Source organism: Misgurnus anguillicaudatus, chromosome 1 (genome assembly GCF_027580225.2).
Source record: "Misgurnus anguillicaudatus chromosome 1, ASM2758022v2, whole genome shotgun sequence".
NCBI lineage: Eukaryota > Metazoa > Chordata > Actinopteri > Cypriniformes > Cobitidae > Misgurnus > Misgurnus anguillicaudatus.
In genome coordinates, this window is record NC_073337.2 from 15,355,457 (window position 1) to 15,370,703 (window position 15,247).

Below are 15,247 nucleotides of genomic sequence, written 5' to 3' on the forward strand. Positions count from 1 at the left end.
CTTGGCCATAGTTGAGTTTGCATTCTGACTGTTTTAGGTTGTGGACAGGTGTCTTTTATACTGCTAACAAGTTCAAACAGGTGCCATTAATACAGGTAACAAGTGGAGGACAGAGGATCCTCTTAAAGAAGAAGTTACAGGTCTGTGAGAGAAAGAAATCTTGCTTTTTTGTTATTGACCAAATACTTGTTTTCCACCATAAATTGCAAATAAATTCTTAAAAAATCAGACAATGTGATTTTCTGGATTTTTTTCCTCATTTTCTCTCTCATAGTTGAAGTGTACCTATGATGAAAATTACAGGCCTCTCTCATCTTTTTAAGTGGGAGAACTTGCACAATTGGTGGTTGACTAAATACTTTTTTGCCCCACTGTAAGTTGAGGTAAGAACATAATAAAATATTTAAAAAACGGTGGTGTTTTCCTTTAACATGGCAGATGTAGTCTGTCTGAATTCATTCATTCTATCCATAGTCATACTGTATAGTATCTATTCAGTACCTGCTGTCACAGAATGCGATTACAGATATAGCTTTTATATATAGTTGTAATATTGATGAGGTTATTCCCAGATTTGCAGCAGTGGTTTGGATAAATTCTCTCTGGGATTATTTATTAAGTAGAAAAAAATATTATCATATTTATACCTGTCACAAAATCCGGGACACCTATGAGCGTTGAGGGTGGGTTTGTGGTAAAGGTGATGAATTGGTGCCCTTCTGTACCTTTGCGATTGTGATAGTATTATTTAATGTGCCGATTTTCATCATTAATTCCCACCGTGTCCGATATTACAATCAGTGCGACACATTTTGAAAAAGAAGTGGGCATTGTCGATTTGGCTTCGAGATGAAGAACAAAATTTTTGTCAATTTGTTGTTAAATTTCATTTACATGTATATTATGCTGTTTTTCCACTTCTTGCGTCTACTACCTATGCAGATATCATGGATGGGATGCATTTCCTGCAAGATCTGGCAACATTCATACATATTTGGTATGCTCTGTCACCGATGGGATTTGTTTGAGCAATACCGATTTAAACAAACTTTTATTGGAAGATATTTGTCACATCCCCACGTCATTTAAGTTTTATTGTTTTTATTATTAATAATAGCTCAGTTTTTGTTTATTTTTGCCATAAAACTCTGTGTTTAAATTTCATTTGCCTTTTTCATGCTGTATCCTATTTGCTGATAGTTGTAAATTGATTGGCTGATAAATATAAGCAATCGATATATTGATGGTATACATACTCATATTCACATCAGTCATTTTTACTGTCTCAACAAAACCTAATCTGTATTATCCTGCAACTGTAGATCATGATACTTCACAGTTTTTGTAGAAACAATAGTCAGCAAGTTGGAGGAAAAAAATTATACCGAATGTAACTGCATCACTTGCAGAGTAAAAAAGCATGTTTAGTTCAGTCAACCTGCATTAAACCTTCCCAAATTGGCCCCAGGCCATCAGACCATTATTGAACTCCGTATAATATCAAACAATGGACATGCACAGCAAATACTCCTTCCTTTTGTAGATGTGCTGAGCTAATGTTTGTGAGTTACTCATATGCATATTTGCCAGTACCTAATAACACTACCAATAAAAGTACGGCACCACTGCTGTTATCTTTTGTCCCGATTCACACTAATGACTTCTTTTTGTCAGCCAGTTGTGATATCTCTGCTCGACAGCGCATCTCTGTAAATTGGCAGGGCAGATAAGCTGTGATTTCTTCAGTCGTATTCGCATGAAATGAGCACTGTTAATCTGACAAATGACTATTAAGAGGGATTGAAATGCTTTTCATTTGCGTATATGGCACTTCTACCGCTGAGGCCTTTGGGAACATTCACTTGTGCTCGCATACAGTATGCTCGGCGTGAGCTGTCAGGCTGATGTATGGAGCATGAACGAGCGAGTATTGAACTGAAACATTGTGCCGAGTGAATGCTAATATGCCGTGGAGGCCTTGAGGCCACCAGCCATGTAAAGTCTTCTGTAAATATTACCGTAAACTAGGACTGCACATTATTAAAAACAGTGTGAAATATGATAACTTGCCCAATAATATTATATACGGTATGCGCTACAAAATTGCAAAAAAGTTTTAATAAAACGGAAGATTATATGACAACATAAAAGTTTCATTTTTTCTGTCTCTGCACTGACCCAAAGTTTTGACTATACATAACTTTGTAAAGTATTAAAATCATTCATCATGATAAGCATATTGTGATTTGCACATTTGCAATGTTTGCTATAATTTCTGTATATTTTGCAGCCCTACATTTTTTTTTATTCAGTCTCTTCTCATTCAGTCTCTTGTCTTTCTAGTCATCATCTCATCGTGTTGACTAGTTTTTTCTCATCTGTTCTCACATTGTATTTGTTGTCTCGTGCCGTTTCTCATTTCCTTTTCCAATCCATTTCATCTCCTCTCCTCTCTTCCTTGAGTATAGTTTATATCCTGTACATTACACTCCTGTACATCCTGTTATATACACGCGTACACATAAAATTTCCATTGGCATTAAAAGCCTATTTATCCGGCATGGGAAATCTAGTTGGCTTTCACCCAGGGGCACACTAAAAGCTGGTGGAAGTCTGGGTTGTATGTGTGTGCGTGTGTTTTGTGTAAGTGTAGTAAAGTATTGCGCCTGAGAAATACCCTCAGAAAGGGAACAAAGCCAAACAGGAAGTGGCAGAGTTAACCAAAATCCTGGAAGGCCCAGCCTTGTGCAAAAACTTTGTGTTTGGGGACCAGCAGCAAGACACATTTAAAACCCAATCTTACATCAGCATCTCCTAGATGAAGACAATATTTCCGTGTGTGTGTGTGTGTGTGTGTGTGTGTGTGTGTGTATGTGTGTGTGTGTGTGTGTGTGTGCATTCCAGACGACATGCTTCTATGCATTCTATTGAAGACAAGGTTAAGGTAAATAAAAAGCATGATATGCTTCAGTTAAAAAAAATCATGTTCCCCGCATTTCATAAAACCACTCTAAAAATCACTGTAATGCACTCACAGTGGAAGTCTTTTCAGATTGCTTAAAAGCACAGATGTTTACCTTATATTGTTGTTGAAACACTTGTTAATATTTCTACACATATCCTTTTAGTCTGCTTTTTTGACCTCGTGTTACCAACGTAATTGCGGTTTGGTTTGCTCCGTGTACGTAATATTTTGAAGATAGTTACATCACGTCCCTTTCTTGTATCCTTGCACATTTCATGTGAAAGTTACTGTCTTGTGTAAAGAATCTAAAGTGTGTATTTTAACATTTATTCGAATCCAAGACCTTGCCCATAGATTTTCACCATAAGTGCATGGATTTTTGGAAGGTTTTACCAAACGCAAAGTGGGGAAAAAATTATTATTAAAGCTTAACTTGTAATGAACCAGTAACATTCTTATATAACCAGACCTATTTTGTTTGCTTAAGATGTGAATGACGTGTGCTCTTAAGATCCACATACAGGCTCAGTCGTGTGTGTGTGTGTGTGTGTGTGTGTGCGTGCGTGCTTGTGTGTGTGTGTGTGTGTTCAATTAAACAGGTACAAGAAGTTTTTGAGATGCAAGAAGTTTTTGAAATACAAAAACTTTGAACACTTTTGACAATTTAGAAACAAAAAGTTTGCAGTATAAATAAAAGAAATACAACAACATAATATACGGACATTGACGGACACTCATTGCATGATTAAAGGGGCCATGGCATGAAAATCTGACTTTTACATGTTTACGTGCTATGATTGGGTCCCCAGTGCTTCTATCAACCTAGAAAATATAAAAAAGATCAACCCAGTAACTAAGTTTTGATCAACTTTTCTTTACAAGCACATGAAAAAATGGGTTGTTGAAATTTGGCTCTCCTTATGATGTCATAAGGACCTCTTATTATAATAATACTGCCCCTTAATCTGCACTATCCAACCACAGCACTGCCATTTAGTGCAGAGAGAAAGAAAGAGAGAAAATACTTGACAGCACAATTGAGTTTCAATTGCAACAAACCACCATCATTTTGATCAGTGTTTGCATTTCATCGGCTCACTTGCATTTTAAAGGACACACCCAAAACGGCACATTTTTGCTCAAACCTACAAAGTGGCAATTTTAACATGTTATAATAAATTATCTATATGGTATTTTGAGCTAAAACTTCACATATGTGCTCTGGGGACACCAAAGATTTATTTGACATCTTAAAAAGGTCTTGTGCTATGGCCCCTTTAAAACAAGTATTGCACATTATGATTTTATAAAGCATGCCACACTGGACTGCTTAGTTCAGCATTTCACATTATGAATTGTTAAGAACAGTGTTGCACATTGAATTGTTAAGTATATTAATGTACATTATAAATTGTTTAGCACAGTATTGCACACTCAGTATTTTTTAAAGAGTGTTTTGTACAGTATTGCATTTTTTTATCATTGTATTGCACATTCAATATTGTTTAAAAGGCATTGCATAGTACAGTATTGCACATTATGGATTGTTCAGTGCATTTAATGCTGTTCTTTTTTTCATTAGTCATGTTTTCATAAGTCGTGTTTTCATAAGTCGTAACTTAAAAGACCAGGGGTCTCATTTATAAAACTGTGTGTAAGATCCTTACTAAAAGTCTACGTATGCACAAAAGCCAAAAATGGCATATGCCAAAAAATATCAAGACCTCTAAAACAAAGCAATGTTCCCTTTATAAATCAAAGATCACCTGCAAGTGTGCATACAAGAATCATCCTAAGAGCCCACCCTGCGAGCCCATTTTCCCTTTAAGTTTGTTTTTATAGATCACAACCTTTGCGTGGAAACTGCTGTACGCACGTTTCCAGCCCTGTTTTGTGCGTACGGACGCTTTATAAATGAGACCCCTGAACTGTCTGCCTGAAGTCAGCATTTCAAACAGTTTTAGTAGATTTATTGGTAACACTTTACAATAAGGTTGTATTTGTTACATTAGGTAATCATTAATGCATTAACTAACAATGAGCAATGCTTCTACAGCATTTATTAATCTTAGTTAATGTTTATTAGCCTGACTACGTCAGACTTCGTACTTCCGCTAAATTTCATTACGCTTCTGTACTCAGTCTGAGATACCTCCCATTCAAACCGTTTTCCACCGGTCTCAAAACGACCGTCCAATCAACGAACAGAGGGCGGGCTGAGAGCCGTGACGTAGACGCTAAACGCCGAATCACGGTTGTAGTCTGTTGTGGACATGAAGACACAAGGCTTGTTCGACTTCACGCGGCGCCGCAAGAACCGACAGCCGGATGACGTCAAAGTAACGCGAGAACGACTCGAGAAATCACACGAAGTGTAATTTCGTCTCGCTCTCGCGGCACTTTAACGCCATCCGTCTGTCAGTTCTAGCGGCGCCGCATGAAGTCGACCAAGCCTACAGAAAGCTCTGTTGTGGAGAACCGGCACTTGCCAACTTAAACCCGAACAAGAAAAGTGTTTGTTAAACATTTGAATGGAGATTATGTTGTTGCCCTGCTCCCGACAAGTTTTTGGAAAAGTTTAATTTATCAACTTTACCGATCGTCAGCGAGAAACTGTGTGCAGCACAGCTTGACGTGCACAACGATCGAGAAATCATGGAAGGGAATTATATTGTTCACAGTTAATGTTGGAGGACGCGTGGGCAAGCATTATTTGGTGACATTCCTGATTAACCAGAAAATAAGGTAGGGAGATTTAATTTACATATGGTTATTGTTGTCTGGTGGAAGAGTTTGAGAGGAGAGAGGGGCTTTCCTCCCGTTAGACGTGAGTGGAAAGCCACCGTAAGGATAGTGTTCAACTAGCTCTGGCACGATTTACTTTACATAATCTGCAAAAGTCGTTCATAGCCATGTTAACTCTGGTATTTCGCTCGATGGGTTTGTTTTCACATCATACGTGTATTTTACAGCAGAGATTCGATGCGGCTGATCCGGCGCATAAAGCACATCATATCCAAATGTTATGTGTGATTGGCTTACGTTTAGACCAATGATTTTAAACTTCAGACAAGCCCCTCCCACGAGAAGGAAAACGATTGTCAATTATGCCCAGCCAGACTCTGTCTATGAAGCGAAGCAAAATAGCAGAGGATGGTATTACCAGGCTAAATGTTTATTTCAGCATTTACTAATGTTTTAAAATCAAAAGTTGTATCTGTTAACACTAGTTAATGCACAATGAACTAACATGAACAACTGTACTGGCATTAACAAAGAATTATACATGATAAAAACAAAACAGTATTGTTTATTGTTAGTTTATGTTAGCTAATGCATTTACTAAAGTTAACAAATACAACCTCCACTCTAAATTCTGCTGTGATGGACAGATTGGCCAGAACTTATGTTGGGTTGTTGTTAACTCAACCATAAGTTGAAACAACCCAGGATTGCCTTGAAACAACCCAGAATAGGTTTATTTAACCTGTTTAATCCCACCGGTCACATTTGTGACCGTGTTTTTTTTCTTCTTTCTGAAAGCTCTAAAAGTGTTGATGTTGGCTCTGGGCAAGAAATTAAACTTTTAAATGAAAAAATAGATTGTCTTGATTAAAATGTATCAATGTCATGTGACTAGGGTGAAAGGTCACATGACCAGATCACTTTACTTCCTGCTTGCACATCTAGAAGAAGATGTTTACCTCTACAAAAAGAAGTAAAACATCTTAATTAACAAATAGAACTATAAATTTTGTAGGTGGGGTCACCTACAGATATATTTTGAGATTTTTTTTAACGGTCACAATTGTGACCGGTAGTATAACAAACTTTTTCTAATGTAAATATGTCTAATTGAATTTTAATGAAGTCCGGCTATGATGTTTCCCACCGGTCACTTTTGTAACCGAGTATAAAACCTAATATTTCACTAACTTAACCAACATAAAATCAAAGAAGGCATAAAGTTTGTGTGTTAGGGACAGTGTTGGGAGTAACGCATTACGAAATATAATATATTACAGTAATATATTAGTTTTTGCTGTAACGCAGTAATATAACGCATTACTAATAAAATTTTGGTAATATTTTACTCGTTACAGTCTTAGTAACGAGCGCGTTACAACAATGCATTTCAAAATTAGACTGTGTTATTTTAATTTTTTTATTTTTGACCAATGCGCGCGACCAGCATCCACACATGAAAAAGCTGCGTGTAATAGTTATGGCTGCGTCCCAAACCGCATACTTCTATACTATATAGTGGGCGAAAATCACTACTTCTCGTACTCTTTGCCTACTATATAGTATGGAAGTAGGCGGTTTGAGACGCAGCGTATGTCTGTTTCCACGTGCTGTATGCAACATGTTAATTTTTACTTTAACTTTGTATTTGAAATGCGATTTGGACGCGGTGCGCGTCAAATATAGACATGTAGAAGTCCGCGGCCGTAAGCATTGACTAAAGTGGTCGCAATCAGGTCCGGTAGCGCCGCACACGCATAATTTTGCGAATAAAAGCACTAAGTAAAAGCAACAGAAAGTTTCTATCGGTCTCCTGTGCTGCTTGAACCTCAGAAGTAAAGAGACTTTTACAAATGTTGCTAGTAAAATCCATATCACACCAGCAATGACAAGGTAAGCTTTCCTATATGATTACAGTGCTAGGCTATTCCTATGCTATCTACAGTTTTATTACAAACAGCAACCTAAACTACAACATAACATTAGTGAAGACTTAAACATGGTTATCTAAATATAATTTAGTACATTTAAACATCACTGTTTAAAGTTTTACCAGCCTTTGTATGGGAGCCTATATTCATTGTTTGGCAAAAGCAGTGTTCCTCTGTTTGTCTGTGTTTTATTAAGCAATTATATGTTAGCCTACATGTTATCCTTATATTGTACTGAAATGAGCTGTATTCCTTGAGGCCTGATCCTCCAATAGCACTTTTTGATAAGTTGTGTCAATCCAGTGCATGCCAGGTTTGTGCTGTGAATCTGAATTAAGAGTGATCACTTAAGAATAGAAATGAAAAGAGGTTGCGTGTCTTGCCATGTTATTAGGCTATAGGTTGCATTATAGTGGGCTCTATTGTGTTTGGTATGTGTACCATAATTTACCAGACTTTTACCAGATCATTTGTCTATGTTTTTGATTCTGACAGTGATTGTTACTGTATTTTGCCATAAATCTTCACTTTGCCTATTCAAAGCTCGAGGGCCAACACATAACTTCTAGATTTATAAGCAGCAACAAACTACATTTTAACATTTTATAATGCTTAGTCATACTTCTGTTCTTTTGATGAAAGTAACTCAAAGTAATGCAAAAGTAGTGTAACTCACTACAGTTCAGAGACAGTAATATTGTAATGTAACTAATTACTTTCAAAAGTAACTTGCCCAACACTGGTTAGGGAGGTCTAAGGAGTAAATTGCATGTATTCAAATTCCAACTTTTTTGTGTTCTGTCCAATATTTACCCAGCATCGTGTTAAAAATAACTCAGCAGAATTAAGAGTGTTATTGTGAAGTGTTACCAATTTATTAAAGATGCGATTCACATATTGGCCTGTAAATATTATGGCTAATTTTTCTTTCTCTTGCTTCCTTTCAGCGTCTGATTCAGAGCAAGATGCTGCAGTAAAGTTGGAACAGGAGCGAGCTGAGATACTCGCCAAATATGACAAGGTGAGAAAACCGACTATAATTCACCGACCTGTGATATATTCTCCAAAACACAAACAGAATAAACAATATCAGTAAAACATGCTGAGATCTAACCAAACACTGATCCATAAATACTAGATGACTAGTGGATGTTTGTGTTTTTATCTCAACAGTGTCATTTTAAGTGCATTTCCAGTCCCTGTCGGATGTTAGAACAGCACGTCACACTTTTTGTGTTTAGTGTTTCTAACCTACTTTATTTAATTTATTTAAATCTACTCTTGAATCTAGGTAGGGATTTTTTTCACAGAGAGCAGAAGAGATTCTTTAAAGGGATAGTTTACCCAAAATGAAAATTCTGCCATTTATTTCAATAATACATTTTCCCTCAAGTTGACGATACCCCTTGACTTCCATAGTAGAAAAAACAAATACTATGGAAGTCAAAGGGTACCATCAACTGTGTGCTTACCATTATTTATCAAAATATCTTCTTTTGTATTCAACAAAAACTCATACAGGGTAAGAACATGGAGGCGAGTAAATGATGAAAAAAATGTCACATTTATGGGTGAAATATCCCTTTAAAGCTAAACTTCACAAATTTGCATTAAGCTTTGTATAGTTAGAACCCCAGTCATGTTTTTGAATGGTCATGCATCATTTCCTCAGTTGCTGCTGAGACAATACAGATTTCAGTGTTGCACTTCCTTCTTTCAATGATGTAAAAATCATCATTTTGCATCATTGAAAGAAGGAAGTCCAATATCTTTGTTAAGGGGGTGAGACTACAAACACCCCTTTTCTCGGTCAAATAGGCACCAAATTTGAAATGTATGTTACATCTCGACTACAAATATGACACACTTTCAATAAAGATTTATGTTTCTACGGTTGAAGTGCTCCTTTAAAGGGCACATATTATGCCCATCTTTACAATATGTAATACAAGTCTCAGGTGTGTCCAGAATGTGTCTTTAAGTCTCAGCTCAAAAAACCCCACAGATCATTTATTATAGCATGTCCAAAATGTCCCTATTTGGGTGGGAGCAAAAACGCAGTGTTTTGTGTATGTACCTTTAAATGCAAATGAGCTGTTGCCCTCATCGCTCTTACTAAAATAGATGCTTTGGTTAAAATAGATCTGATTTCACAAAGAAGCACAGAAAAAATAGCCTCCAACTTACTGAAGGCAGAAACTAACAAGCCGTGGGTGGGGCTTTAGCAATGTGACATCAAAACAGCATGTCTAAAGAGACTGCTTTGGTTTATAAGGGATTAAAGGGGCCATGGCACAAGACTTTTTTAAGATGTCAAATAAATCTTTGGTGTCCCCAGAGCAAGTTTTAGCTCAAAATACCATATAAATAATTTATTATAGCATGTTAAAATTGCCACTTTGTAGCTGTGTGCAAAAATGTGCCGTTTTACGTGTGTCCTTTAAAATGCAAATGAGCTGATGAAATTCAAACACTGATCACAATTATATAATAGTAATAATAATAATAATATAGTTAATAATAGATCATGTATAATAATATATAATACAGAAAATAAAAAAATCATGTACATTTTATATATCAACATTATCATACTTTATAATTATAGCCTAGTATTTGATTATAGCATACATGATTATTGTATATGAGTGGTTATAGGTTTTCTTGACATTTTTCGTACATTTACAAGAAATTTTGATATGAAAGTTTGTGTTGAATCTCGATTTGTTCATGAAAACATCCATACGCACGAATTTGTGCATACGCATGCTTAGTGAATGAGACCCAATATCTGTTGGAAAACTGTCAATTGTTTTAGGAAGCATGAATGTCAACCTAGTTGTTTGAATTGAAAAGCTAACCCCTGAAGTTACTAGTTTCAGATATCGGCCAAATCAGAATATTCACAAATAACAAAAAGTCACTAATATACCCTCCACCCGCAGTAATATATGTGATTTGCAAAAATGTGACTTGATACCATTGTTAATGAACGGTTCCCCTGTGATGTGGTCTCGAGTAATGTCAGTTCTCATATTGAGTCTTGTCCTTATATGTTGCTGTGCTCCTCTCGTGTCTGTTTGTAATTGATGGCTTTAATTGAGTAATCGGAGCTCTCATTAGGGGGCTGTGAATCTAAAACGTGTCTGATAATTGGATAGTGATAAGATCAGATTTCTCTCTCAGCCCAGAAAGCACAACCACACTTATGCTGTCTCCAACACTCTTTTTTTATTTTAGTCCTTGGTCATATTTCACTAGGAAAAAAATATGAATATTTTGTACTAAAGAAAGTTGTCTTTTTAGGATCTTTAAGGATGTTTTAATAGTGGCATTAAATACCGTAAAACTCTCAGTTTGCAGAATATGGATTATGTAATATACAGGGCTCCAGACTGCCACCAAAATTTGAGAGTGTGCCACTGAATTTTACATCCAGTCGCACCAGTAAATTTGACCTTTTTTGTGATGTGACACTAAATTTGAAAACAGCACATTGTAGTTTCTCCATCTATCAAAGTATTTATTAGTAATACAGTGGAAATTAGTAGAAATGTGAATATTTGGTTAGCATGTTGATTTACGGTGTGTGCCCCTAAATTTTCTGGTTGCGCCCCTAAAATTTTCAGTTGGGGGCCACTGTGCTCCTAGTGAAAAAAGTTAGTCTGGAGCCCTGACATAAGTTCACACCCGCAGTCAAAAAGTTTGTTACTGCTTGCATTGACATCTACAAGCGTGCTCATATAACAGTCACTGATTTTCAGGTGTGGTTTTGACTCATAGAAACAAGGAAGTGAGACATAGGAAATGTAAATGCGAGTGGGCCAGAGATGTGATGTAATTTAATTCACACTTATTATTTCGTGTTATTTCAATATTATAAAACACAAAATGTAAACTAAAAGACGGATTAAAATACCAGGTGTAAACGTGAATGTGTCTAGTTCGCCTACTTGCGATCCAATTGACCGAAACGCATCTTAATACCAGGTATAAACAGCCCCAAACTTTTTCTGTACTGATTTGAATTAACCTGTTTGTGATATTTCTGCTTTCAGGGTAAAGAAAGTGCAGAGGTGGCGCCTTGGGAGGAGGCAAATTTTGATCTGTATAAAGTAGTGGACCGCTTCGGCTTCCTGCAGTAAGAGACATCTATTATTCTGGTGCATGTGTGAATAGATGCAGAATGCAGATGCTTGTGAAATCCATTAGAGAACTGAAAGAGTCTGGACGTTCACAGAGCTGCTATCATGATATTCGTCAGCTCTTCTTACTGTCTCGTCTCTTTTCTCCTTATGACAAAGAGGTTTGTGGCTAACCCAGGCCCGTTTAACAGCAGTGCACTGTGGGGTATTTATAGGGTACCACATGTGGCTGGCAGATCACGAAGCTATAATTATACTTTCAGAGAGAGATGGAAAAAAGGATACGAAAATGCAGGCAAAGATTTTGAAATGATAAAAGTGGAGGTGGATGAGGAAGTATGAGCAAATATTATGGACATGCAGACATGCAGATTAATAGACGAGCAAGCAAACATACAGACAGGAAGTCAATTATGGAAAGGTTGATGAACTATAATAAAAGATAAACCAGCAGCATTCACATTTCATCCACAAATCATCTACTGATCAGTGTTTAAAACAAAATGCTGATGTCTGTCTAATGTCTTTCTGTTAGCAGCCAGACTACTCAGTTAGCATTTAAGACGTCATGGGATTGCTCCTTTAAGAAAGCTATTCCAAATAGCGAAGTTATTTGAGTCAGACATATAGTACTAACTTTAACTTTATTTTAATACAAGTTTACACTTTACTGCTCTTGCTGTGACCTTGCAGATTTAGCAGTGATATTAAACTCTATTTGAACTCAGTCACTTGTGAGGTTTGATTTTGGTTCGGATGCTGCCATAAACAGACAGTGACTTAGCTCACTTGGGTTTGGAACAAAGCCATGATGTCATGACATCAGTTCCCAGGGTAACCTAATGAATGTCCCAGATCAGATCCAAAATGGTTGCCATGGAAACGCCCATTTCCTGTTTGTGTAGCCAAACAGGACCTCGCACTTTGAACAGTTTAAGGGGTGGGGGTTACAGGGGCATCGTTACCAATAGTGATGTTTATTTATCAAGTCAGTGCACTTCCTGTGGAACAAAGTAATTCCCTTTTTCGGTAATACATGCGAATGGCTCACAGGAACCAAGATCTGACGTCAGCAACATAACCAGTGCGTAATTTATGGTTATGTACTGTTTGTCTTTGTGTAGAGCCATCATGTTATCAGAGCTGTGGAAACATATTAATTGCTCATTAACCATAATATATATCCTGGTATTTAAGACAAGAAGTGTGTAAGAGTCAAACCTCTTGAAGTTAATTTGTTTCATTAAAACAGGTAGTTCAACTCTCTGTGTGTGTGTGTGTGTGTGTGTGTGTGGGTGTGTGTGTGTGTGTGTGTGTGCGCGCGCACTACTTTCAGTGTGTTTAATTCTGTTTATTTTGTTTTTCACAGTGAAAATGAGCTTCCAGCATATGACATAGTGGAGGAAAAGGTGAGCCAGGTCTTGTGTTTATGCCTGTGGCACCAGACATGTTCCATGTTTAGCTGGAAACCAAACTCAGACTTTTAAATTATGGCTGTCCATCAATGTGTTCCCTAGGATTAAAACCCATAACTTTTTGCACTGCTAATGCAATGCTCTGTAAGCTACATGAACACTTATTGAGCTACAGAAACACATATTGAGGAACAGGAACAAATATTGAGCTGAAGGAACACTTAATGAGCTGCAGGAACACACATGATCTGCAGGAACAAATATTGGGCTACAGTAACAAACATTGAGCTACAGAAACACATAACAACACATACTGAACTTTTACATTTTAAGATAGAGCTAACAAAGTGCAGGAACATATATTAATCTACAGGAACAAATATTAATCTACAGGAACAAATACTCAGGTGCAGGAACAAATATTAATCTTAATAAATACTAAGGTTCAGGAACAAATATTAATCTACAGGAACAAATACTGAGGTGCTTGAACAAATATAAAGCTACAGAAACAAATACTGAGGTGTAGGAACAAATATTAATCTACAGGAACAAATACTGATGTACAGGAACAAATATTAATCTACAGGAACAAATACTGAGGTGCAGGAACAGATATGAATCTACAGGAACAAATACTGAGGTACAGGAACAAATACTGAGGTACAGGAACAAATACTGAGGTGCAGGAACAAATATAAAGCTACAGAAACAAATAATGAGGTGCAGGAATAAATATTAATCTACAGGAAGAAATACTGAGGTGCAGGAACAGATTTGAATCTACAAGAACAAATACTGAGGTACAGGAACAAATACTGAGGTGCAGGAATAAATATTAATCTACAGGAAGAAATACTGAGGTGCAGGAACAGATTTGAATCTACAAGAACAAATACTGAGGTACAGGAACAAATACTGAGGTGCTTGAACAAATATAAAGCTACAGAAACAAATAGTGAGGTGCAGGAATAAATATTAATCTACAGGAACAAATACTGAGGTACAGGAACAAATACTGAGGTGCAGGAACAGATATGAATCTACAGGAACAAATACTGAGGTGCAGGAACAGATATGAATCTACAGGAACAAATACTGAGGTGCAGGAACAGATATGAATCTACAGGAACAAATACTGAGGTGCAGGAACAAATACTGAGGTGCAGGAACAGATATGAATCTACAGGAACAAATACTGAAGTGCAGGAACAAATATGAATCTACAGGAACAAATACTGAGGTGCAGGAACAGATATGAATCTACAGGAACAAATACTGAGGTACAGGAACAAATACTGAGGTACAGGAACAAATACTGAGGTGCAGGAACAAATATGAATCTACAGGAACAAATACTGAGGTACAGGAACAAATACTGAGGTGCAGGAACAGATATGAATCTACAGGAACAAATACTGAGGTGCAGGAACAGATTTGAATCTACAGGAACAAATACTGAGGTGCAGGAACAGATATGAATCTACAGGAACAAATACTGAGGTGCAGGAACAAATACTGAGGTGCAGGAACAGATATGAATCTACAGGAACAAATACTGAAGTGCAGGAACAAATATGAATCTACAGGAACAAATACTGAGGTGCAGGAACAGATATGAATCTACAGGAACAAATACTGAGGTACAGGAACAAATACTGAGGTACAGGAACAAATACTGAGGTGCAGGAACAAATATGAATCTACAGGAACAAATACTGAGGTACAGGAACAAATACTGAGGTACAGGAACAAATACTGAGGTGCAGGAACAAATACTGAGGTGCAGGAACAAATACTGAGGTACAGGAACAAATACTGAGGTGCAGGAACAAATATGAATCTACAGGAACAAATACTGAGGTACAGGAACAAATACTGAGGTACAGGAACAAATACTGAGGTACAGGAACAAATACTGAGGTACAGGAACAAATACTGAGGTGCAGGAACAGATATGAATCTACAGGAACAAATACTGAGGTGCAGGAACAGATATGAATCTACAGGAACAAATACTGAGGTGCAGGAACAGATATGAATCTA

General features: G+C 36.9%; 1 protein-coding gene across 3 annotated transcripts in view; it reads left to right on the forward strand.

Annotated features, from left to right (window-relative positions):
* usp6nl (USP6 N-terminal like) overlaps window positions 1-15,247 on the forward strand; it is a 64,735-nt gene that overhangs the window by 29,916 nt on the left and 19,572 nt on the right. For all 3 annotated transcript variants that reach the window (XM_073867052.1, XM_055189922.2, XM_073867051.1), the window contains 3 exons: window positions 8,589-8,662; window positions 11,700-11,782; window positions 13,156-13,195. In XM_073867052.1, the coding sequence (XP_073723153.1) occupies window positions 8,589-8,662; window positions 11,700-11,782; window positions 13,156-13,195 (197 nt within the window). The remainder of the gene's footprint in view (window positions 1-8,588; window positions 8,663-11,699; window positions 11,783-13,155; window positions 13,196-15,247) is intronic.